Genomic DNA, 23,156 nt, shown 5'->3' with positions numbered 1-23,156 from the left:
GAGATCCGATACCCTCTTCTGGTGTGTCTGAAAATAGCTACAGTTATAAATAAAATAAAATCATAAAAAAATAAAGCTTACATATCAAATCACTAAATTTAAAGGTGTGTGTGTATGTGTGTGTGTGTGTGTGTGTGAGAGAGAGAGAGAGAGAGAGAGAGAGAAAACCTAGGTTCTCAAGCATAATAAGCAAGTAAGTACTCTGCCAATGAGTTACTCCCAAGTCCTATTCCTACCTTCTACTTTTTATTTTGAGATAGGGTCTGCCCAGGCTAGGCTTATACCATTCTATAGTCAAAAAGACCAATGGATATATATATATGACCAAACTGAAATAGCCAGGAAACGTGGCTTGACACAGGAACCTGACACAGGCCTTGGGGAGTAGATCACGGGACCAGTGTTACTAGACTTTCAGTAATTAACACTGTACATTGCCTCATCTGATCCCACACATCCTCTGACGGAAGCTTAGTGCTCCCCATTTACCGAGAAGAAACTGAAACTCGGGGAAGTCAAACAATTTGCTCAGGTTCACACTGCCAGCCGGGAGTTAGGCTGAGGCTCAAACCCAGATTTTTCATCTGTTCTGACTGGAACAGCCAAGGAGGGCATTTTGAGTTAGATAAGCAGCAGGGGCAATCATAGGAGGCTGGGATGCAGGATGCTTCTGAAAGGAGTAAGTAAATAGCTCGGCACCCACCCTTCCAATCTGAGGGTGGGATGTCCTCAGTGGTTCTACCCCTTGAGGAGGATTGCAACAGTTGGGTAGTGTAGGAATTCTGGGGTTGCTAGAAGGTGACTGAAGCCCATAAGACTTTGTGGCCAGCATGAGCTCCTCCCAACAGTGTTGGTACGGGAGAGCCATGGCCTGAGGCTAGTTCCTGGAAGTCTAGCTACCAACACTGTATCTGGGTTCCTTGCAGAACCAAGCTGCCTCCTGGCTTCAGCTGTCTCAAATATTTTTTTATCAGTGTGGCCTCCAGACAGGGAATTCTGATGCCCCAAAAGGCTATGGCTTCCTGATACCTAAGCGCTCATTAGGAAATAGATAGTAATCAGCTATTTTGTTTATTTTTACTAATTAGCTTAATTAATTTAAGGAAGGAAGACAGCAAAAGCACGAGGCTGTTGGACACATTGTGTCTGTGGTCAGGAAGCAGAGATGAATTATTTTATTTTATTAATATATTTTTTTATTTTATTTGCAGTACTGTGGCTCACACCTACGGCTTTGAACATGCTAGGCAAGAGCTTTGCTACTGAGCTAATACACACTTAGTCCTACACTCATTTAATACTCACCCTGCTAAAGAATATTTTAATAACAATATCTCCATTTTTTTCAGGTAAGGAAGTAAGGCTCAGAAAGGTTGTGCTCCCTCGGGGGCCACACAGCTAATAATAAACTCCAATAATAAACGCCAAGACTGAAACACAGGTTAGAATAAGATTCAATATCTAGGAGAAAAGCAAAGGAGGGGAGAGGGGATGGCAGAATCAAGATTTGGTCCTCAACTAGGCGTGGTAAATGAAGCCAGCAATCCTAGCACTGAGAAAGCTGAGGCAGGAACAGTACTGAGAGTTCATGGCCAGCCTGGGCTACATAGTGAGTTCCAGGTCAAGGCTACAAAGTAAGACAATGTGTGTTTTTTTGTTTCTTTGTTTGTTTGTTTGTTTGTTTGTTTTTTGTTTTAAAGGAAGAAGGAGAAAGGAAGGAAGTAAAGAAGAAAAAAGAAAGAAAAAAGGAAAGGTAACGAAAGAAAGCCATAATCCTTGATGTATTAGGTGCTAGGACACTTTTTCTCCTAGATCTATTTGGAGTGGAGCTCGAAAGTGTTTTTGTTTTGTTTTGTTTTGTTTTGTTTTGTTTTGTTCTGTTTTGTTTTGTTTCTGGGATTTTCTAACTCTGGGCTCCTCGAGCAAGACTCAACTCTTAGCCGCCAGAGTCCAGGGAAACTGACGCCCACTCAATTCGCTGGGAAGCCTCCTGCTGTTTTAACCTTAGCGTGTAGCATGCCTTCCCCTTCAGAGTCAGTCCTCTGAGAATTCTTATTTGAGGGAAAGGGACCTCCTCTCGAAATTGGGAAAATCCTATCCTCACTTACACTGGAACACAAGGAAAAGAACCGATGACTCTGGAGACCTGACTCCAATATCTAGTATCAGTTTATATTTTATACCCCAACTCCCGACTTCATAAGGGGAGCATGAGTATTCCCGGGTCCCTGGTGTCCTTCACCACCTCCCCCATCCGGGGCAACCGCCCAGCTCTGCTGCTTAGGATAACACCCAGCCCTCCCCCTATCCCCACTGTGGCTGCCTCCCCCTTCCGTCTGTTGAGAGAGGAAGCCAGGGGGTGGCGGGTGCAATGCTGCGGGGCACTGATAAAAGGCCAGTACTATCCCCGCCCTCTGGGGCCACTGCGGTCACACCAGTAGGCAATCCAGCAAGGCAGCCAGTTCCCTGTGGGACCCATGGCCCTCCCCTGGTTCCACCTCTACCCACCCCGCCCTGCTCACCCTTCTCGGGAAGCTGGTTGCATAACCCAGTGGGGTGTTTGGCAACATTGCTTGTGGCTTGACCTGATGCTGCTGGTGGTGTGCACATACGTAGTGGGGGTGGATTGGACTGGAGTGACAGATTAACTATTTAGGGGTTGGGTGAGCAGCAAGAGTGGAAAATGCTAATATAATAAAGCTATGTGGCCTCTCTTCTATCTGTATTCTGCCTCTCCTACCTTTGTTAAAGTGGAAGAATTCTGGAGACAGGAAAATCTTAGTCATTGTCACTTGGCCAAGTCTATGCAATCCACTCAGGTGGCACTCCCCTAACACCCTGCAGATTGTAAGTCAAGCCAAAGAGGCATTGTTGCCGGGCATTGACTGTGGACATGCAGATCTGGCAGAAGGGGGCTAAGGGAATCAATCCCCTTCTCCCTGGGGTGACTTGGAGGGGAGGACACAGCCCAGAAACCACAGGACAGAGCTCTGCCTAGGGAGGGGGGTGAGGTGAAGTGGGCGGTAGTGCCTCAGGGGCTACTTACTTAGCTCATTATACCTGGCCACATCCCAGCAAGTAAAGGACTTCAGTTACTTCTAGGAGTGTCTGCAGAAGAGAATACATGCTCCCCAGTTTGATTCTCAGAGAGCCTTGCTCTTCAGCCCCTGGTAAAGTACACAGACTTCCTTATCCCAGATTCCAGGACCTAAGAAAATGTTTGCCACTAGGTGATATCCCCAGCTCCTCCTCGGGGTGTTTAGGCTTATCACCTACTTGTCACCTCAAGGCCACTCTAGAAACTTCTGTATTTTATGCTTCGGCGTACCCACACCTTTGCCAGAATACTCTTCTTTTTTCTCCACATCCCAGAACGACTGGAACACCTTGCTTGAACTTCACCAACTAGGATTAACTTCTTTCATTGAATAGTGCTACGCCTAGACTTTTTGTGTTGTTTTGTTTTTGAGACAGGGTCTTCCTATGTATCCCTGGCTGGCCTGGAACTTACTGTATATTACTGTATAGATCAGGCAAGCCTGGAGTAGTGATTTTTTTTTCTTGTCTTTGTTCCATGAATGCTTTTTTTCTTTTTTCTTTTTTTAGGAGCTGGGGACCGAACCCAGGGCCTTGCGCTTGCTAGGCAAGCGCTCTACCACTGAGCTAAATCCCCAACCCCTACTTTTTTTTTCTTTTTTAAACAGTGTTTCATTATGTATCACATGTTGTCCTGGAATTTACTATGTAACCCAGGGTAGCTTAAAAAAATGTTTGTCTTCCTGCCTCAGTCTCCCAAATACTGGATTTTTAGGCATGTGTCATCACGTCCACTGGCTATAGTTCTGACTGTGTGTGAGAATACGGACTGTCTTAGTCATATTTGTTTCTGGAGTAGAAAATAAGTATCTCTTTAAATAATTATTTATGTATATGATTACACTGTAGCTGTCTTCAGACACACCAGAAGAGGGCATCAGATCCCATTTCAGATGGTTGTGAGTCACCATGTGGTTGCTGGGAATTCAACTCAGGACCTCTGGAGGAGCAGTCAGTGCTCTTAGCCACTGAACCATCTTCCCAGTCCCCGAAAATAAATATTTTTGAATGAATGAAAGCTAAGGTCTATGTTGTGTATAGATGTATCTGAAATTCCACACACTCTGTTCACAGATTATCTATAACCTGATATTATATAATCAACTGCATGTGTGACTGTTACTATCTTTTATTCCCTATGAGGACCCAGATAAGTATGCAAGGGCATGCATGTGACCTAGATCCAGTCCCACACTAGCCCCCAAGCCCACATCCAGCATGCAGTAAAGTCACTGGATTGCCTCCTGTCCCACATAAACCATACAGGTGTGTGTGTGTGTGTGTGTGTGTGTGTGTGTGTGTGTGTGTGTGTGTGTGTGATCAGGTTGGAATGGGAAGTACTCAGCCTTGGGTCTGGCTGAGTGTGAGCAATCTCATCGATGTTAGCTTGATGGGAGAGTGGCTGAGTGTGAGCAATCTCATCGATGTTAGCTTGATGGGAGAGGTTCTTTGTGGTATCGACACAGTCCTTACTTGCTTGACTGTGTTGCCAGGTTGTAGAGGATAGCAGGGAGAACTAGAGTGGTAAAAGAAGACGGTTTTGTGATGGAAGGGTTGGAAGGCTCCCAGTAGCTGTAGTTCGTGTTCAGGACAGAATACTCCCACTATTCTAACCACAAGCATAATCCTATCCAAAGGGCTAGCAGAATGATACCTCTACCTTGGGGTAGTACTTATCTGTTTCCTGTCTATCTTATTATTTTGTTTTTCAGAGGCAGGGTCCCATGCACTTCAGGCTGGCCTCAAACTCTCTATCTAGGCAATGTTGACCTTGAACTGATATTTCCTCCACCTCCTGAGTACAGGGGTTCTAGGTCTTTTGCCAAATACTCAGCTTTCTTTCTGGCCTCAAAATGTTTCCAAATTTACTTGAATATCAGTGAGAAAAAGTGTAAACTGTATTAATCAGAACCAAAGTTAGGTAGACCAAAAAGTCATGTTGCTTTGACCTGAAAGTTACTGGAGCAAACACAATGAGTACTCCTATAACTCCAGCACAGGGAAAGCAGAAAGACAAGAGATGTCTGGGAAGGCACAGTAGTCTGATACAGAGCTGTTGTGTACCTGGAGATGAATCTGATGTACGTATGTATCCTGGCCTGCAAGAAAGAAAGATCCCTTTTAGGGAGACTATTAACCAACAGGACAGCCTCCCACTTAAGGACCCTCACACCCCATACACGTTGGCAATCAATCAATCAATCAATCAACCAATAAATAGATGGCCAAAAAAGAATCCTTTGTCCTATAGCATCTGAGGTAGGGTTTGGGGAGGGGTGTACACGTAAAAGAATACCTCTAAGCAGCTAGCAGCCTCTCATCCCCAAAATAGCTCCCTTGGAGCCCAGGCTTTCTAGAAGTGAAGGCTGTTGCCCGAAGCAAATTGGACTCAGATACCTGTCCTTACTGCCTGCTGTCTTTTGCCTTGCTATGACTCAGTTTCCCTGTCTTTAAGAAACACCACCTGAAAGAAAGAGGAGGCTGCTGACCGTGTTTAAGCTTAGGAGTCACTTGTGAGTGGACCATCGGCTGTGAAAGAACAGGGAATGCACTGTCCTGAATCAGCTGGAGAGGGTCGGGAGCCTGTGAGCCCCGGGTGCCCCCGCCGCCATTGAGAGGCGGGGGCGGGGTGCAGGCAGAAACCACACCGGGCTCAAGTTTCCTCTCTTGGCCAGAAGGGGCAGGAGGAGAGGAGGGCCATGGGGAAAAGGGAAGGGTTGGAGGAAGCACTGCTAACTCTGACTGAGGGCTTCGGAGAGACCGCCGGTGCGCCGGCTTCTACCCGGGCCAACCGGTGCTCCGCGCCCAGCCATGGCCCGGGGGCGGGGCTCGGCCCTCAATAGTGCTCAGAGGCAGCGCTCAGCGCCCAGGAGGTGTCAGCTCTGACCCAGCCTCTCAGGGACACTACCCGCAGCCTCATCTCTCTTCTCGCCGGGCTTGGAATCTGCCACAGGTGCCTAAAAGGCGAGTCTGGAGGGAGACTTTAGTGGGCTCTGGGGAGGTCAGGCTGGGCAGGTGGAGGAGGTACTGGGAGGAATACCTAACTTTCTGTCTGGATGTTTCTAAGACATCTTCCTAGACTGTCCCTGGTGTAGGAAATTGATACGTTTGGAGTAATATGACTTGGAGATACTTTGGAGACACTTTTAGATAACTTCCTGGCTGTTCTTGGATCCTTGGGGTGGGAGGGAGGTTGTAGTTGGGGACCACACAGTGTTTTACTAAAAAACACCCTGGAGGAGCAAGGGAGTGACCAGGAGGAACCCTTCATTTGGCCTGCTGACTTGGGGAGCTCGTAGGCTCCAGTAATATGGTACCCCCCCTGTACAGAATACCCCCACGGTATTCTGTAGCCCCAACCATCTGAGATTTGTGGGAAGCAAAGGGGCGGTAGTTATTGGATGTCTGAACTTCCGAAGAGCCTAGCTATAGCAAGGGTAGTTGGCTGAGTTCCTCTCCGGTTGCCTCTCCTCTACAGTCCTAAGCTGGACCTGCAAAGAGGAGGGCATTCAGTCTCAGTACAGATACTTCTATGGAAATTCTTGGCTGCTAGCAGCAGGAGGTTGAGATACTGTGGAAGAGAAAGAGAGCTACCAGATCTGTGGACTGCGGCCTCTACTTATTACTTCCTACGACCCAGGGTTCTAGGGATAATGTCACAGGAGAGCAGAAGAAATTTGTCCCCTTTTCCTTGTTCCCTAGCATCATGTTGAGTCACATATGCTCCCAGGGGACTAAGCCTTCATGGCTCAAATCTTCATTCTATTGGCTTCTCTATTTCGCTTTTGTGTGCCTCTCCCCTTTGAGAAAGTCTCCCTAATCTTTGTAACGAGGTTGCTTACCTTCTAATCTACACACCAAGCTTTTCTCATATCTCCCCAATCCTTCCTTTGTCTGTGTTGACACCAAGAGAGATGGAGTAACCTAATAAGCCTTAATACAGTACCCCGAGGCAAGCTCCCTGTCAAAGAAGTTCAAAGTCTTGGACCAGCAGTGGAAGATAGACTGTCTTCTTCTCCTACCTCTGCAAATGATCCTGTGTCCCTAGAAAATTTCATAACCTGTGAAGTCTTAGGGATCATAAAAAGATCTTTGGAAGATTCCAAGGATGTAGCTTGGTGGTAGAGTGTTGGCATGGTATGTTCAAGGTTCTGGGTTGGTCTGGAAGGAGGGAAGGAGGAAGGGAGGGAGGAAGAGAGGGGAGAGTGGGTAGGTGAAAAGGAAGAATGGAGGTTTCCGCAGTTGGCTCAAGTTCTACCAGATCTACAGTGTAGAGGACTAAAGAGAATAACCAGCCCAGGAGATTCAGTGGTTGTATGGCCTGAAGAGGAAGGCCAAAGTGTAAAACAAGAGCAGCTTTTGCTAACGAGTCCCTGGAAACCTAGCTCACATTTCCTGTCTCTTTTCGCTACCATCTCTGGTATTCTATTTGTCTGGCTTCTAGTCAGTCCTATTGGCTGCAAGCTTGCTGATTCTCTGAAAGGCAGGCTCCCAAGACCTAAAGGGCCTGTGCCTGGTGCAAGCCAATGGTCTGGTGGTTTCCTTTACAAACTTCTGCCCAGGCTCTAGCCCAGGCTCTAGCTTCTTCCTGCCTCCTCTCTCTCTCTCTCTCTCTCTCTCTCTCTCTCTCTCTCTCTCTCTCTCTCTGTCTCTTAAATCCCAGGAAGAAGAAGAAGACTCATCTTTAGGTCTTCATAGGAAAGGGTTGATAGCTAGGTACCACCTGGAGTCTGACTTTGCCTGGGTTTGCAGCTAAAAGAAGGATATAGACCATTTGCTAGTCCCCTTTCTGACTTTGTGTTCATCTAGATGTGTGTTTTTTGAGGAGAGACTGGCCTCACCTCTATGTCTAGAGCATTGTTGTTCTTAGGTGCCTGCACATGAAATCAGTTCAGTAGTCACAAGGCCTTCAGGAATGGTTTTTATACACTGCAAGTGAATGTGTCTGTCTGACTAGATGCAGCTTGTTCCTTCTCACAGTAGTGGAGTTCTCTAGTCCTGTCTTTATTTAGCTGGAAACTCTGATGCAATTTGTCCAAGATGCATCTTGAAGACAGGAGAACCTTGCCTTCTGGGGCAAGATCTTTGTAAGGTACCTCAGATTCGGACCCAGGAAGACAGGTGAGACAAAGAGAGGTGGAGTGGGAGAAGAACTATGAGGCAACAGTATAGTCCCTGCCTAACCCCCAAACTCCTTCTTCATTCACTATGCCTTTGGGCAATTTCCGTCAGAACCTGGGTGGGGAGGGTGGAGTTCCGGTGTTGAAATGGCATCCTGGACAGACATAAACACCCCACCCATTCTAACCATTGGTCAAAAGCCTGTGCCTATATCAACTCCCATTTCTGGGGATGGCATTATAGCAAGAGGGTGGAGACAGGGCCTTAGGCAGATCAAATTAAAAAGAGGGAAACTCGGTAGTGGGTATACATTTTGTGGTAGGTCCAAGAGGGGACTACATAATGAATAGCAGGAGGGGCTATCTTTGTGACAGGTGATATAAAGTCATATTTGAGGTTATCCAGCCCCATCCTCTGGTCTTCTGTAAGATGTTTCCTTTTTTTTTTTAAAGATGTATTTATTTATTTTATGTATATGAGTACACTTCAGACACACCAGAAGAGGGCATCAGATTTCATTACAGACGGTTGTGAGCCACCATGTGGTTGCTGGGAACTGAACTCAGGACCTCTGGAAGAGCAGTCAGTGCTCGTAACTGCTGAGCCATCTCTCCAGCCCAAGATGTTTCCTTTATTTATATGGTGTGTAGAGTGGATGTGAATGCATGTATATGCTGTGCTGTGCCTGACCCTGAGAGATCAGGAAAACCTTGCTAAGTAAGTGTACTTGGAATCTATTTGGACACAAAGAAAACAGATTCAGGTAGAGATGGGTATCGGGGAATATGGAGGCAGGATGAGGAGATGGATGGACCAAGAGGTGATGGTGAAAACCAGGGTGGGAGTTTGCAATTGTCTAAGCAGTGAGGAATTCCCCCAGTTCAAATTGGGCTGTCTAACCCCCTGACTTTACTACTGGGAGAACTAACCAGGAGCAGTGACACCCCACTGCTACTTAGCAGCAGAGCTGAAAGCTAGAACCCAGATTAAAAAGAAGCACAGAGGAGGCAGCACTTGAGAGCCCAAAGAGATATTGAAGAAGAAAAAGAAAGGGGCCTGAGACGCTGTGGGAACTTGCTGAGGTAGACTGCCTATAGTGGCGTGGGTTGTGGATAGCGAGCACCTTGGGAACCAAAGGAGCCTAGAAAGCAGCGAGGGGTGTGATCAGGTTCCAACTTGCCATCTATCAGCGTGGGCTTCAGTGTCTGCCTTCTACCCCCTTACAGGGTCTTTGTGACATCCAGCCTGATAAGCTATGCTTTTTTTAAAATGCCAGCACAAGTCTTGACAAGCGCTTGCTAAATCTTTGTCGTGTGTTGACCTTGGAAGAGAAAGGAGCCATGGTTATGTGGGGTGGGACACGACCAAGTGACATGGTTGGGATACAGGGTAGAGGTCCAGTGTCTCCTGGAGCCCATTCCTCCTCTGCCTCTGCTGCCTGCAGCTGATAAACCCCTTATCTGGCCCAGGCAGGGGAGCCTAAAGTAAGGATGGGAGGAGAGGGAAGGGCTGCTATCACCAGCAGGCTTGGGCTCTATCTCAGGGAAGGGGAGGGGCTGTCTGCCTAATACTTCCCACAACACACTCCTTGAGGATCCCCAAGCTCTCACATCTTGGGAAGAAAGGGCTGAAATACGAGGTGTGGTGACACATGCCTTTAATTCCACACTTGGGAGGCAGGGGCAGGTGGATTTCTGTGAGCTAGAAGTCAATCTGGTCTACACAGCAAGTTCCAGGACAGGCAGGAATACATAGTGAGACCTTGTTTCAAAAATAAAATAAATAAAGGCTTAGACATTACACTGAAGACCCAAGAAGAAGACAAGGGTGACTGACTCCTGTTGTTTCCTCCCGGAATGGAAAATAAAACTTCAATCCCCAAACACCAGAAGGCTGGATTTTGTCTCTGGACAGGAACGCCATTTTTAGGGAGTAAGAAAAGGCATCTTGCTGAGAAAAAGTAAAGATGCCTACTGTGTGCCCAGAGGACTGACTGTGGTCAGAGCAGGTGAGGTAGAGAGTACACCACTGAAGAAAAGGACATTATAGTTCATAGGGTGGTTGATGGCACCCGTGAACCACTGACAATGCTCCTTTCTTATGGGAATTCTGCATGAGGACAGGACAAACTTTCGACCTGGTAGAAGCAATCCTAATACCTTTCTTCCTTCAACACAGGTTGCGGGAACCTGTGCTTGGGGGAAGCTGGGGCTATCAGCTGGCACAGTAGGATGCCCCCGTGTCCTCCCCAGCCAAACAGAAACAGATTACCACAGCTGCCTACTGGGGAGCTTGGAGAGATGGAACTGACTTGGCAAGAGATCATGTCCATTACTGAGCTGCAGGTGAGTATGGGGTGGGCTCTTGCCCGGCCAGAAGCAGAGAGCAGGGGGATAATGAGGAACACCCGGGGGGTTGTAGGCTTCTGTCCAGCTGCTCTGCTTACATCTCCCGCTACCAGCCTTTGCTCTACTTCTCTCTTTTATTTTCTCCTCTGATCTGACTCTCTTCCAGCTCTGCCCATCTTCCCTCATTACCACCCCTCACCCATAGCAACAAACTCCTTTCCTCCAGGTAGCAGAGCCTTAGTTAAAGGGCCTCAGAAAGGGGAGATAGACTGTGCTGGGGTCCTTCTCCTCCTGAATGTTGGACAAAGGGGTGTCTGTTGGTTTAACAGTGGTGCCTTTGTCCTCAGCTAGGCTCGAGCAGGATAGCTCTGCTACGTAAGTTGGGGGCCTTGTTTGTAATATGTGTTCTCCTCACTGCACCTGGGCCTGGACAGAGGGTTAACCCTCAGCCTGGGCTTTGTGCCTACCTCTGCCTGGTGTCCTCAGGATCTGCCCTTAGACCCTCCTCCCACACACTGGCTCCCTCTGCTGGGCACCCAGGGAATGACAAAGCCCTGAACTTGACCCTTTGACTCTAGATAACCACAGTAGAAGTTCTGAGGATCCATCTTGGATAATAATGACCTTGTCTTCCTGAAGAGAATAAAGGAACAGGAGCCATTTGGCCTAGTAAGGGCTTCTCCTGATAAAGAAGACTCTGTAGCCAGTTCAATGTGAGGTTGTCTTCTCTGAGGGTCTCAACAGTGACTTTTATTCCTGCTTTTTTTTTTTTTATCTTTATTAACTTGAGTATTTCTTTTTTCTTTTTTCTTTTTTTTTGGTTCTTTTTTTCGGAGCTGGGGATCAAACCCAGGGCCTTGCGCTTCCTAGGCAAGTGCTCTACCACTGAGCTAAATCCCCAACCCCAACTTGAGTATTTCTTATTTACATTTTGATTGTTATTCTCCTTCCCTGTTTCCCGGCTAACATCCCCTTAACTCCATCCCAACTTTTATTCCTGCTTAAACAGCCTTTTCCTCTTCATAACCCCAAACCCCCCTTTCCCTATTTTGATACAGGATTTCTTTGAGTAGTCTCAGTTGTCCTGGAACTCATTCTGTAGACCAGGGTGGCTTTGAACTCAGAGATCTGGTTGTCTCTGTGTCCAGAGTGCTGAGATTAAAGGTGTGTCCCACCATGCCCAGCTTCTTTCTTTTTCCCAGAGTTTCTCTATGTAGTCTTGGTATTTACTGTATAGTGCAGGCTAGCCTAGAACTCAGATTGCCTTTGCCTCTTGAATGCTGGGATTAAAGGGGTTTACCACCACTGTCCAGCATAGTCTATCTTCTAAGCCTCTTTTTTTTTCTCTCTTTGCAGGGTCTAAATGTTCCAAGTGAGCCATCTTTTGAGCCTCAAGCACCCACCCCATACCCTGGGCCACTGCCACCTCCAACATACTGCCCCTGTTCAATTCATCCAGATGCAGGCTTCACCCTTCCTCCACCACCTTATGAGCTCCCAGCATCCACTCCCCATGCTCCAGACCTCCCATACTCCTATGGCAACATAGCCATACCCGTGTCAAAGCCACTTACCCTTTCAGGCCTGCTCAATGAGCCCCTCCCAGACCCCTTAGCTCTCTTGGACATTGGGCTGCCAGTGGGGCAACCCAAGCCCCAAGAAGATCCAGAATCTGACTCGGGATTATCCCTCAACTACAGCGATGCAGAATCTCTTGAGCTAGAAGGTACAGAGGCTGGCAGGCGGAGGAGCGAGTATGTGGACATGTACCCGGTGGAGTACCCTTACTCACTTATGCCCAACTCTTTGGCCCACCCCAACTATACTCTTCCGCCCACTGAAACACCCTTGGTCTTAGAGTCATCCTCCGGTCCAGTGCGGGCTAAGCCTGCTGTCCGTGGGGAGGCAGGGAGTCGGGATGAGCGGCGGGCCCTGGCCATGAAGATTCCTTTCCCTACGGACAAGATAGTTAACTTGCCGGTAGATGACTTTAATGAGTTGTTGGCACAGTATCCGCTAACGGAGAGCCAGCTGGCTCTAGTTCGGGACATCCGTCGGCGGGGCAAGAACAAGGTGGCAGCCCAGAACTGTCGCAAGAGAAAACTGGAAACCATTGTGCAGTTGGAGCGAGAGCTGGAGCGGCTGGGCAGTGAAAGGGAGCGGCTCCTCAGAGCCAGAGGGGAGGCTGACCGCACTCTGGAGGTCATGCGCCAACAGCTGACAGAGCTGTACCATGATATTTTCCAGCATCTTCGGGATGAATCTGGCAACAGTTATTCACCAGAGGAATATGTACTGCAACAGGCTGCTGATGGGGCCATCTTTCTGGTACCCCGTGGGACCAAAATGGAGGCCACAGATTGAGCTGGCCTAGAGGGGGTGGACACTGGTGCTAGGAACTCCCCTCATTCCCTTCTGATAAAGGTACTTCCCAATCCCCAATCAAGGCTGAGTTCTCCAGACCAAAAGACCATTTGGAAGTTCAAAGATGTATTTGAGGTTTGCCTGGAGGCCAGGTGAGTGTTGGCTTCTCAGGTCCCCACCTCTACCTCTTGTCCAAGCTTTGGTCCATAAAGAGCTGTGTGGAAATAGCTTTCCATTGTGTCTTCTTTGAGGATCATGAAGCTAAACTGTCTCAGAAACCGCTGTTTATTGGAGATAAGGAAATCCTAAGCTCATTTAAAGCATACATAAAATTAGGGCATGAGCAATTTGACAATCCACCTGCCTTCACAGCAGCTTCCAGAGTCAGGAGCCCAAGTGCTTTGAGGAACTCCTGTCCTTGGTGGCCCCCTTATTTCATAAATGCCAAGAGCTGCTGTATCCCTCTGTGGAAGGTCTCTGGAAAACACACACACTCCTGATAGATTCACAAACTTTTTCTCCTGCTTACTTTTCACTCTGGGTCTGAGAGGCCAAAGATCTTTTGAAGCCTAAGTGACTGGATTGTAAAGTTTGAACAAGCACTCAAAAGTTGAAGGCATTTCAGTCACACCTTAGTAATGTCCCACATTCAGGCATGCATTGTACCAGAGCCTCAAAGCTAGGCAACTGAAAAGGCTACAAACCAATCCTTGGTTAAGACAACTGCTATGTTGGGGTTGGGGTATGCTACCACTACTACCTTTGAGACAGGGTGGACCATGGTACCCTCCAACTCAAAGATCCATTTACCTGTCTCCAGAGTGCTGGGATTAAAGATACTGGCACCACAATCCAGCCTTTCTCTTATGTGACTCAATGTACTACATTCATGCAGGAGCCTGGTTATTGGAGAGGTCTGTCTCCTTGAAGTCAGACCGGTGCTGGAATACTCTTTAAACAGGGTCCCACACTAACTCAAGCTGGCCATCTACATGTAGTGGAAAATGACCTTGATTCTCAAATCCTTTCAAATATTAGGTGCTGTGTGGCACACCCAGCTTGAAATCCCGTATCTTTGCTTTTACCTTGATATATAACTATCAGTTGTGGTGTAAGCCTAGTGCTCTGGAGCTAAGGCAGGGAGATCTAGGCCAGCCAAGACTATAGCGAGACCCTCTCAAAACACTCTTAGGTGTAAACCACACAGAATCCATCCTCTAACTGAAGAAATTAGATGCTTGGGTCAGAGTGCTGGGATTGGAGGCATTTGCCACCCTGACCAGATTACGTCTTTAGATTTTAATGTGGGTTTCAGTCTGTGTTAAGGAGTAAAAAGACTCATTGCTGCTGTAAAATGCCACAAAGGAAGACAAGAGCCAAGTTAATTAAAAAGTTTATTGTAAAAAAAGTAAGCCATTCACAAAATTGAATGATTTTTAGCAGTACAGCTAAAACCCAACTGCATGGCAGTGAGAAGTAGTAGAGTGGCCCAGAATAAAGGCTCTTCTCTTAAGGATGTTCCTGTAAAGGAGAAGAAAGACAGTTATGCAGCTTTACATAAGACAGTGGTGGACTCCTGGTTTGTATGTACAGTTCTAACAAATTATCAGTCAAAAACTCACCTTTTAGCCAATAACTTCTGTAGCATGTTTTTTAAACAAATTTTATGACAGCAGTTAAGCCTCATAGCAGATTCCTTCCTAAAAAAGCAAACAACATTTAGAACTAGCCTTTTGTGGGGCCAATTCCCATCATTAAACTAGTCCCACCCCCTCCCATTAACAATCCACCCACCCTCCCACCATTTTGGGGAAATGTATCTAATATTACTTTGAGCCATTGCTTTAAGAAAATGGGTCAAAGGAAGGTTAAATAAAATTAAAGGGCCAAAACATATTGTCACAATAGAAATGTATTCATTCCCTTCAAGTAGGACTAATAGGGCATTAATTAAATAAAAACAATTCATCTCCAGAAAAACCAAGTGCAGCTTAACTGGACTAGTTTTGGCTCAATATAATTAAGAGAAATCCAACAGAAAATTGGACTATAATTTATAACTATACGGATGTAAGTAAAATCTGTTCTTACCTAGCAGCATAGCAATAAACCTTTCCTTCTGGCTCTGCCTGCTAGTCCTAAGAGTCAGGTGTGCCTTACTCTCGTCTGCCTCCTTCCTTGCGATGGTCACTCAAACTTCACTCCCTCCTAGCTTTCATGGAGGTGCCGTGGCCTGCCCCTGGCTTATCTGTACTCCACATACCACAAGTGTCTACTCTCAGCTGTAGAGATTCTGAGCTGGAAGCCATTCGCGCTATACTTGCTAGCAGTTCCTAGTAGCTGAACATCTCCTGGATCTTTAAAGGCATTGTCCCGATTCCTGAGGTATCTGCAAACTCCCTCAATAGTTAAGGTTCCACCTGCTATTGCAAACTCAGCCAGTATCATGGAACTACCATCCATGCTTCCCCCACCCCCACCTCCCACCTCCCCACTTCCCCCCTCCCCAAAACTTCCAAGCAATATATATATACCCATGAGTAGGAATACACAAGTCATCTATGCTACCCCGTACAATGGCACTTAAAAGGGGCACCAAATGGGAAACTTGTAAGAACCTATGCACAAGTAACAATTATCGGATAGTAACTGTTTTGAACTCATTTTCTATACAATTAACACTTGAGGACAGTAGTGTGAAGGAAAACTGCCGTTAATACAAAATTATACATTGTTAATTATATTTGTAACTTAAAATTTCAACGAACTAGAATCACCTTGAGGCACACCCACCCACAACCCAGTTAAAACTGCAGTTTTCCTTCACTACAGCCTGTGATTAGGGCAATTAAGGGTTCTTATAAAGATGCCCCAACACTGCTAATCTCTGGGCTTATAGGTGGCATTAACCAGCAGTTGGCTTCTATGCTGGCAGAGCTTTGAACTTACACTGTGGTAACAAACAATCAACATTTACCAGGGGTATTGGGTAGGGAAAGTCCAAATCTCTGCCAGTCCCAAATCCATACAGTTGTCATTCCATTCAAGAGAATTAAATCGTTTATTGAGTACACATGATAATGGATGATACACAAGCTTCATTCCCATCTGTTATTTTATCTGAGACCGTTATTCAATTTTGATATTGCATAGGGTGTGCCAACAACCATTTTATAACCAAATTGTGATCTTGCTTGGATGACCCTTTAAATGGTGAAACTCATTAAGTTACAACAGTAACTGGCAGTTTAGCAACACCAAGGTTTTTGAAGACAATGGCTTCTCCACCCAAGCAACCATAAATAAATTCCAAATGGAATTTGGCACCACCCTGAAGGAATTCTAACTTCACACTGTTGGGGAAGTTTACCAAGATGGCTTCAGAGTAGACTAACTTTACACAGCACATTAAAAAAAAAAAAAAAAGACACATTTATTCAGCGTCATGATCAGACTTTTACATTTAGCAATCAACAGCATGGGTGAAAAAGGTCTACAGTAAAACCCTTCGTTGGAATGCTTTACACTTTCCACAGAACAGAAACTAAAATAACCTGTTATACAATTAGTCACAGATACAGTCCTGGAGTTTTTGCCCACACACATGAGTATTGTCTAAAACATGTCTTCTTTGTAGCAGCTAGGCCCTGCCACCACTGTGCTTGGCTGAGTTCACAAATCTGTTGTAACCTGTAGCTTCCCTGTCACTTCTCTGGCTCTCCTCTCCTGCTAAGCTTTGTTTCCTGTTGAACAATATGGAATAAAGTTGTTAATCTAAAACACATTAAGACTCAAGGCTACAATCCAATAGAGCAAGTTGTTTCCCACAAATTTTGCTGAACTGCATATTAACTTAATATCCACCATTTTACTGCAGTTATAATGTTAACTATGTTGCACTGCTCAGCTACATTTGGGTTACTGGGTTCAATTATAAAATTTTGTGAACACACACAAAGGAGGCACTTACCTGGCTGTAATTAGAACCTCCTGCCACTGCCATAGCTACTGCTGCTGCTGGAACCTCCATAGCCACCTGAAGTATTAAGACAATGCTTTGTTTCAATACTTTGTGCTAACAATTTTGTGGTAATTATCAACGATTTGTTTAAAAACGTCCCTAGCTTAAATTAAGATGACTTAACAAGGATCACATGACCCTCCTGGTTGATGCCCTTTGAAGGGAGATTTAACTATCAGTTTTTTATTACATCATAATACTATACCTTGGTTTCGTGGTTTAGCAAAGTACTGGCCTCCACCACCATAAGGGCCAGAGCTCCTGCCTCCAAAGTTTCCTCCTTTCATCGGTCCAAAATTTGATGACTGGTTGTTGTAATTGCCAAAATCATTGTAGCTTCCACCACCTCCAAAATTGCTTCCTAAAATGGAAAAGTCTTTGATGACTGACAAGCCAATGTGTTTAGGATCCTGAATCAAAGATTATATATACCTTCTGTCAACTTCAAGCCCTTACATTTCATTCTGAGTGAGGCATTCAGTTAATAATCCAACATTTAAAGAAAATCAACCTAACTAATGACAGTTTCTCTCAGTGGCAAGTTAGAATCGAAGGTCTTTGTGTACATATTCTAGGTCAAGACAGACATTTCTTGGATATATCAACTAAATGCCTGAAGTCCCAGCAGAAGGTAGACAATCCAGCTATGTCTCTAACTACCTCATGTGGAAGGAAGACACTAACCACTCATCCACCTACTCATTTTGGGGGAGGCGGCCCCAGCTTAAAGCCAGGAGGAGGTAGCATAGCAAGCCTATTTGCACGCACCATGCAATGTACCTACAATGCTCTAAGAGCCAGCCGTGAAGTCTGAGACGGGCATAAACCCTGGAAGTCTCATCTAGCTCCGCACCAAGTACCTGCGTCACTGGATACCTACCACTACCACCGCCAAAGCCGCCTCCGCCTCCTCCGTTGTTATAGCTGTCATAGCTGCCACTCCCGCCATAGCCACTGCCCTGGTTTCCATAACCCTGTCCACCACTTCCATAGCCTCTGCTTCCTCCAGAGTAACCAGGGCCGCCTCCTCCATAACCACCTACAAGAATACAAGTCTTCTCAATAAGACAAAAGTATTTAACAAGAAAAATCTACGCAAGTTAAATAGCTAAAGGCTGCTCAGGGCATGCATTTTACGGGGCTGACTGAACTTTGTCATGCACTAGGTTTAGTCTCTAGTAGCCTATTCTAAAGGTAGAGGTCGCCAGAAACCACTCCTTACAGACTCCTTAAGAAACTTACCATCATTGCCAAATCCATTATAGCCATCCCCACTGCCACCATATCCACCACCACCACGGCTGCCACCAAAGCCACCTGGAAGAAACCAAAGCTTTAAACCAGGCTTTGTACGTGAATGAATACTTATCAAATATCAAAACCTGTAAGTGCTGGGGACACAGGGTAGCAATTACTAGTTATAAGTTCTAAAACCAACAAGGAGCCAAACAAAGCCATACACACCACGACCACTGAAGTTCCCTCCTCGACCAAAATTGTCATTGCCACCGAAACCACCTCCACGACCACCACCAAAGTTTCCGGAACCACTTCGACCTTAAAAGAAATTTTGGATCATTAGGTTAACCTGTAATAACTAACAGTGTCCTCCTCACCCCAAGTCTAACCAAGCAATAAACACACCTCTCTGGCTGGATGAAGCACTAGCCATCTCTTGTTTCGACAGAGCCTTTCTTACTTCACAGTTGTGGCCATTCACAGTATGGTATTTCTGAACTAAGAGGAAAAATTAAATTCAGGACTTTTAAAAAAACATGTGAACTCCAGAATCATAAAGGAAAATGTAATCCTCTGATACTTACTAACAATCTTATCCACAGAGTCATGGTCATCAAAGGTGACAAACGCAAATCCCCTCTTTTTTCCACTGCCTCTGTCAGTCATAATTTCAATCACTTCAATTTTCCCATACTGCTCAAAATAATCTCGTAGGTGATGTTCTTCAGTGTCTTCTTTAATACCGCCAACAAAGATCTTCTTCACAGTTAAGTGGGCACCTGGTCTCTGAGAATCCTAAAAGGAAAAATGACTCCAGTTATTTAGTAGCAGCACATTCCTAAATGATTGACACCTGTGGTGGCACATGCCTTTAATTTCACTCAGGAGGGAGGATCTCCCAGTTGAGATCTGCCCCATTACAATCTCAGGTTAAAAAAGAACCAGCTATTAGGAAAAACCACTCACTTCTCTTGACACAGCTCTCTTAGGTTCCACAACTCTTCCATCCACCTTGTGTGGTCTTGCATTCATGGCAGCATCCACTTCCTCCACAGTGGCATATGTGACAAACCCAAAGCCTCTGGATCTTTTGGTGTTTGGATCTCTCATTACCTGTTTAGAGTTAATTCAATCAACACAGTGCCTGATCACAAAGCCAAAAAGTCATTCCTAGTCAGAGCGCTGCAAACATGAAACTCCATCCAGAGTCAGAAAATAAAAAGCTCTTTTACAGATCTTGTTAGCAAAGCTCCACAACGATGATTTTTAGTATCCCATTAATTAACTTCACAAAACATTTAGCTAAGAAGCGTCAAGGTTAAATCAGAAGAAATAAGGCAGCTCTTCCTTTTGTTTTTTTAAATCTTACCACACAGTCGGTGAGTGTTCCCCATTGCTCAAAATGGCTCCTCAGACTCTCGTCGGTTGTTTCGAAGCTCAGCCCTCCAATGAAGAGCTTCCGCAGCTGTTCCGGTTCCTTGGGGGACTAAAATAAAGTGGGGGAAAGAGGGGGCTTAGTGGAGGGCCTGAAACTTGGGCGAATGAATCAACACCATTCATCAACACACGCCACACTTTTTTATTGTTCTTTATTACTGCACAAGACCACGTGCTCCTTCCTGGGCTTGACTGGGGACTCGAGTTGCACGCGGCGCATGCGTCCTGTTACTTCATACGCAGGCGCAACAAAAGACACAGGTTGGTCTGGTCCATCGCCATTAAGACTTAGTATCTCTTTAACAAGAGATCATTAGACCAGATAGGGAAAAACGAAAAAAAGGCCACAAACCCCAGATCGTTAAGTGTAAGAATTCTGCCAAAAGGAACAGTGCGTAGAAACTAATGGCTGTCGGATCGCAGCCTCATGGTGACTATGAGGACAAAATGGCGACCTGCATTTTTTAAAGTAGGCCTCAGCAGTAATCGATCAAACACCGAAAGCACGGGAGCCAGCGACAAAACAGGTCACATCCCGTCATATTCAGTAAGTGTGGAAGAAAGCGAAGCTGCAGAGCGCGCTCAACTCACCTCTGACTTAGACATGACGGTAGGATGATGAGAGCGTTCAGCGATGCTTCCTCGCCAGCGTCAAAGAGCAGAAAGGAATAAGATAGCGAACGTGTCCGGCAGCCTACCTTCTGCTCTCCCTTTTATCCCGCCTCCTCGCTTTCGGCATTGGTAGACTCCGCCCTTGCTTCAGTCTTATTGGAGATTTGAAATTGTTCCCTCCCACCATTGGCCTGTAAAAACGCCCTGCTAAGAAACGGCATCCGTTTGGGCGTTCTACTCAGTCCCCGCCCCTTTGAGTCATTGACGCCCCAAGGGATCTTATTCTTAACCACATTGATTGGCTAGCTAGCCAGTAATTTATATTTGAATGTACTCACGTCTTTAAATGTGTTTTATACCTTCCCCACACCCGAATGTTACAAACTCACTCGGCAAAGGACGATACGTTAGAAAGTAGTTCGCCGCGACTTTTCCCAGCTATAAAGCGCATGTGTAATAAAAATGGCGAGTTTACGCCGGCGCAGTACGAAGTTCCGCCTGCTGTCTGGAACACGTGAAATGGCGGGCGGGAGAGGGATACGAGGTTCGTAGGCGCCTGCGTAGTGGAGGGACCTGTGTTCTGTTTTGCGCAGGCGTTTTGGGCGGAGAAAAGGTCCAAGCCCGGGATTGGTTGCGCAGGCGCAGGGAAGGATCCGTTTTGGCGGGCGGTTGGCATTGCGCAGAAGGCGGCGGTAGCGGTGGCTTGTGGTGCCGCTTTGCCACAGAGGAACCGTGCAGGCCTTAGTGTGAGTGATCACTTTAGATCCCGGGTAAGTGGCAGAGTCTTGTCTACCCGTACGAGATCTTGAACCTGCTCCAATTGCACCGGTTATTGTACGAAATGAATGGACCGCTGAACTGGGGGGGGGGGGGAGACGACGGTGAAGGGGCCGCGACGGGTCGGGCCAGCCAATAGGACAACTGGGGCGGGATGTTTTATCCTTGCAGGTTCGGTGAAGCTGCGTTGCCGAAGCGTTTGACTGGCGAGTGTATAGGCCAATTGGGTCTTCCTATAGCTGCCTACCAACCGGTCCTTGGGCCATCGGAATGTGGGAGGCGGGTTTTTCTTGCCTGAGTTGCGTCTCTCCGAGCCAATGAACCCCAAGCGCGCCATAGGCCGGCCTTCCCCAAGAGGCAGAGGCTGGACTCCAGTGGGGAGCGCGGGAGTCGGTAGGTTAAATTCATATAGAGCAAACCTGGAGCCAGTAGGACAGACTACTCTCAAAAAATAAAGCTTAGTCTTGCATTTGTGGGGGCGAACATTTAACTAAAATGACTCCTATAATTAAGGCATTCATTCCGTATATTACCTTAAGGAAAACATATGTTTTCTTGTACTTTTTGGTACAAAAAGTTTCACCCTTCACTTAGACTCTAGAGGACGTGCCTTTATTCTTTGGAAAGAAGAATATTAAAATTTTACAGTGAAATGAATACTTTAATGAAAAACATCCAAGAAAAATAGACTTAACCACTACCACCCGTTTCCAGGGCCGCTGTATTTGTACTTGTATCCCTATGAAAGTTTTTGTGAGCTGTATGTCAAAAGTCAAAACGTGTTGCTTCTATGGAAACAGGTCGAGGCCTGTATGTTTGAGGGGTAATTGTCATTAATGAAACAATGAAAACCTTAATAAAAATGGACACATTTGTTTTTTGTTTTCAGTCATTATGTTCTTGTGACCACTATTCATGTTTCCAATTCTTCGAGTGTCTCCTCCGAAGAACATTTTTCTCCCCTAACATTCAAGATATCCTAAGCTCCTATTTCTGCTGTTCATTTGAGGATGTCTGATTCTGGGTGAAAAAGCTGATTCATTTGAAAGGTATTTAGGGTGTTGGGGACAGAAGACTCTACCATCTCTTGGGTCATTATTCCTATATCTTTTTTGTATTTTCTCTGCAATCTCCTTGGTGTTGATAATGCCCACACTTCTCAGAGGATTTAGACAAATGTATAATTTTCATTTACTATCTGTGTCTGTTGATTTACTTAATAGTCTGAGGTATACTTGTGATAAGAAAATTCCAGCCTACCATAGTAGTCAATGCCTTTAATCCTAGCAGGTAGATAGATGGATATCCGTGAGTTTGAGGCCAGCCTCCTGATCCATGTAGTGAGTCACTTGACAGCCAAAGCTTAATCAGACCCTATCTCAAAAAAGAAGAAAAGAAAGGAAGATGCTTTCGTACTTTGTACAAGAGACTGATGATTTCAGTTTAGTTTTCTGTTTTGTTTTTGAGATATTATATGTCCCAGGCTGGCTTCACATGAAGAGATCTACCTGTCCTCCCTCCATAGTGCTATCATGCCTGACAGATTTTAGTGATGTTTCTAATGAATAGATATTTCCATATCACTGGCACTTCAAAAAGGGCAAATATACTGTACAACTATGAGATACTTATTTATGCTAATAATGCAACTTAAGTGCTGAGCTCTAAAGTCACGCTAGACTCGGCATCTACCTAGATATGGTTCAAAATTCCTTTTTCCTTCCACATCTCTGTAGCCCTGACTGTCTTAGAACTCATTTTATAGACCAGGCTAGTCTTGAACTCAGAGATACACAGCCACTTGTCTCTCAAGTGCTGGGATTAAAGGTGTGAGCCACAGTTGCTCAGCCTCTTTCTTTTTCTTTTTTTTTTCTTTTTTTAAAATTTATTTTATGGGGCTGGGGATTTAGCTCAGTGGTAGAGCGCTTACCTAGGAAGCGCAAGGCCCTGGGTTCGGTCCCCAGCTCCAAAAAAAAAAAAAAAAAAAAAAAAAATTTATTTTATGTGTGTGAGTACACTATCACTGTCTAGGGACACACTAGAAGAGGGCATCTGATCCCATTACAGATAGTTGTGAGCCACCATGTGGTTGCTAGGAATTGAACTCAGGACCTCTGGAGGAGGAGTCAGTGCCCTTAACC

At 45.8% G+C, this 23,156-nt stretch overlaps 3 protein-coding genes across 16 annotated transcripts in view; 2 read left to right on the top strand and 1 right to left on the bottom strand.

Moving 5' to 3' along the window:
- The first annotated feature begins 540 nt into the window (after nucleotides 1-540).
- Nucleotides 541-13,157, top strand: Nfe2 (nuclear factor, erythroid 2). 5 transcript variants are annotated; one of them, XM_039079709.2, is made up of 4 exons: nucleotides 541-679; nucleotides 1,701-1,753; nucleotides 10,396-10,562; nucleotides 11,922-13,156. In XM_039079709.2, exons 3-4 carry the CDS (start codon nucleotides 10,449-10,451, stop codon nucleotides 12,927-12,929), a joined length of 1,122 nt encoding a protein of 373 aa, XP_038935637.1. In that variant the 5' UTR covers nucleotides 541-679; nucleotides 1,701-1,753; nucleotides 10,396-10,448; the 3' UTR covers nucleotides 12,930-13,156. The 5 variants fall into 5 exon arrangements, with proteins under 5 accessions (XP_038935637.1, NP_001012224.1, XP_017450513.1 ...); NM_001012224.1 differs by lacking the exons at nucleotides 541-679; nucleotides 1,701-1,753 and adding an exon at nucleotides 5,806-6,060 and having other exon boundaries at nucleotides 11,922-13,157; XM_017595024.3 differs by lacking the exons at nucleotides 541-679; nucleotides 1,701-1,753 and adding an exon at nucleotides 6,094-7,233.
- A 1,148-nt stretch (nucleotides 13,158-14,305) lies between these two features.
- On the bottom strand, nucleotides 14,306-20,758 carry Hnrnpa1 (heterogeneous nuclear ribonucleoprotein A1). 6 transcript variants are annotated; one of them, XR_010052947.1, is made up of 12 exons: nucleotides 20,628-20,758; nucleotides 20,218-20,429; nucleotides 19,559-19,675; nucleotides 19,156-19,302; nucleotides 18,774-18,984; nucleotides 18,595-18,687; nucleotides 18,415-18,507; nucleotides 18,193-18,267; nucleotides 17,156-17,311; nucleotides 16,900-16,965; nucleotides 14,552-14,629; nucleotides 14,306-14,450 (listed from the first exon to the last, which is right to left on the bottom strand). XR_010052947.1 is itself a non-coding variant. In XM_063263120.1 (12 exons), exons 2-11 carry the CDS (start codon nucleotides 20,230-20,232, stop codon nucleotides 16,910-16,912), a joined length of 1,122 nt encoding a protein of 373 aa, XP_063119190.1. In that variant the 5' UTR covers nucleotides 20,233-20,429; nucleotides 20,628-20,758; the 3' UTR covers nucleotides 15,972-16,672; nucleotides 16,900-16,909. The 6 variants fall into 6 exon arrangements, 4 of the variants coding, with proteins under 4 accessions (XP_063119190.1, XP_063119191.1, NP_001386203.1 ...); XR_356017.2 differs by adding an exon at nucleotides 17,831-17,989 and having other exon boundaries at nucleotides 20,218-20,747; XM_063263120.1 differs by lacking the exons at nucleotides 14,306-14,450; nucleotides 14,552-14,629 and adding exons at nucleotides 15,972-16,672; nucleotides 17,831-17,989.
- Nucleotides 19,816-23,156, top strand: part of Cbx5 (chromobox 5) — a 50,749-nt gene continuing 47,408 nt past the window's right edge. For 2 of the 5 annotated variants that reach the window (XM_008765707.4, XM_063263390.1), the window contains exon 1: nucleotides 20,813-21,008. The gene's annotated coding sequence lies outside the window, so the exon portion shown is untranslated. Of the gene's footprint in view, nucleotides 20,174-20,812; nucleotides 21,009-21,148; nucleotides 21,409-21,904; nucleotides 22,065-23,156 lie in introns of those variants that run through there. The other 3 variants (XM_039078946.2, XM_039078944.2, XM_039078942.2) reach the window with 3 other exon arrangements.

The sequence above is a fragment of the Rattus norvegicus genome, chromosome 7 (assembly GCF_036323735.1).
Source record: "Rattus norvegicus strain BN/NHsdMcwi chromosome 7, GRCr8, whole genome shotgun sequence".
Lineage (NCBI taxonomy): Eukaryota > Metazoa > Chordata > Mammalia > Rodentia > Muridae > Rattus > Rattus norvegicus.
The sequence above is the reverse complement of the archived record's forward strand: the minus strand, read 5'-3'. Positions and strand labels throughout refer to the sequence as shown.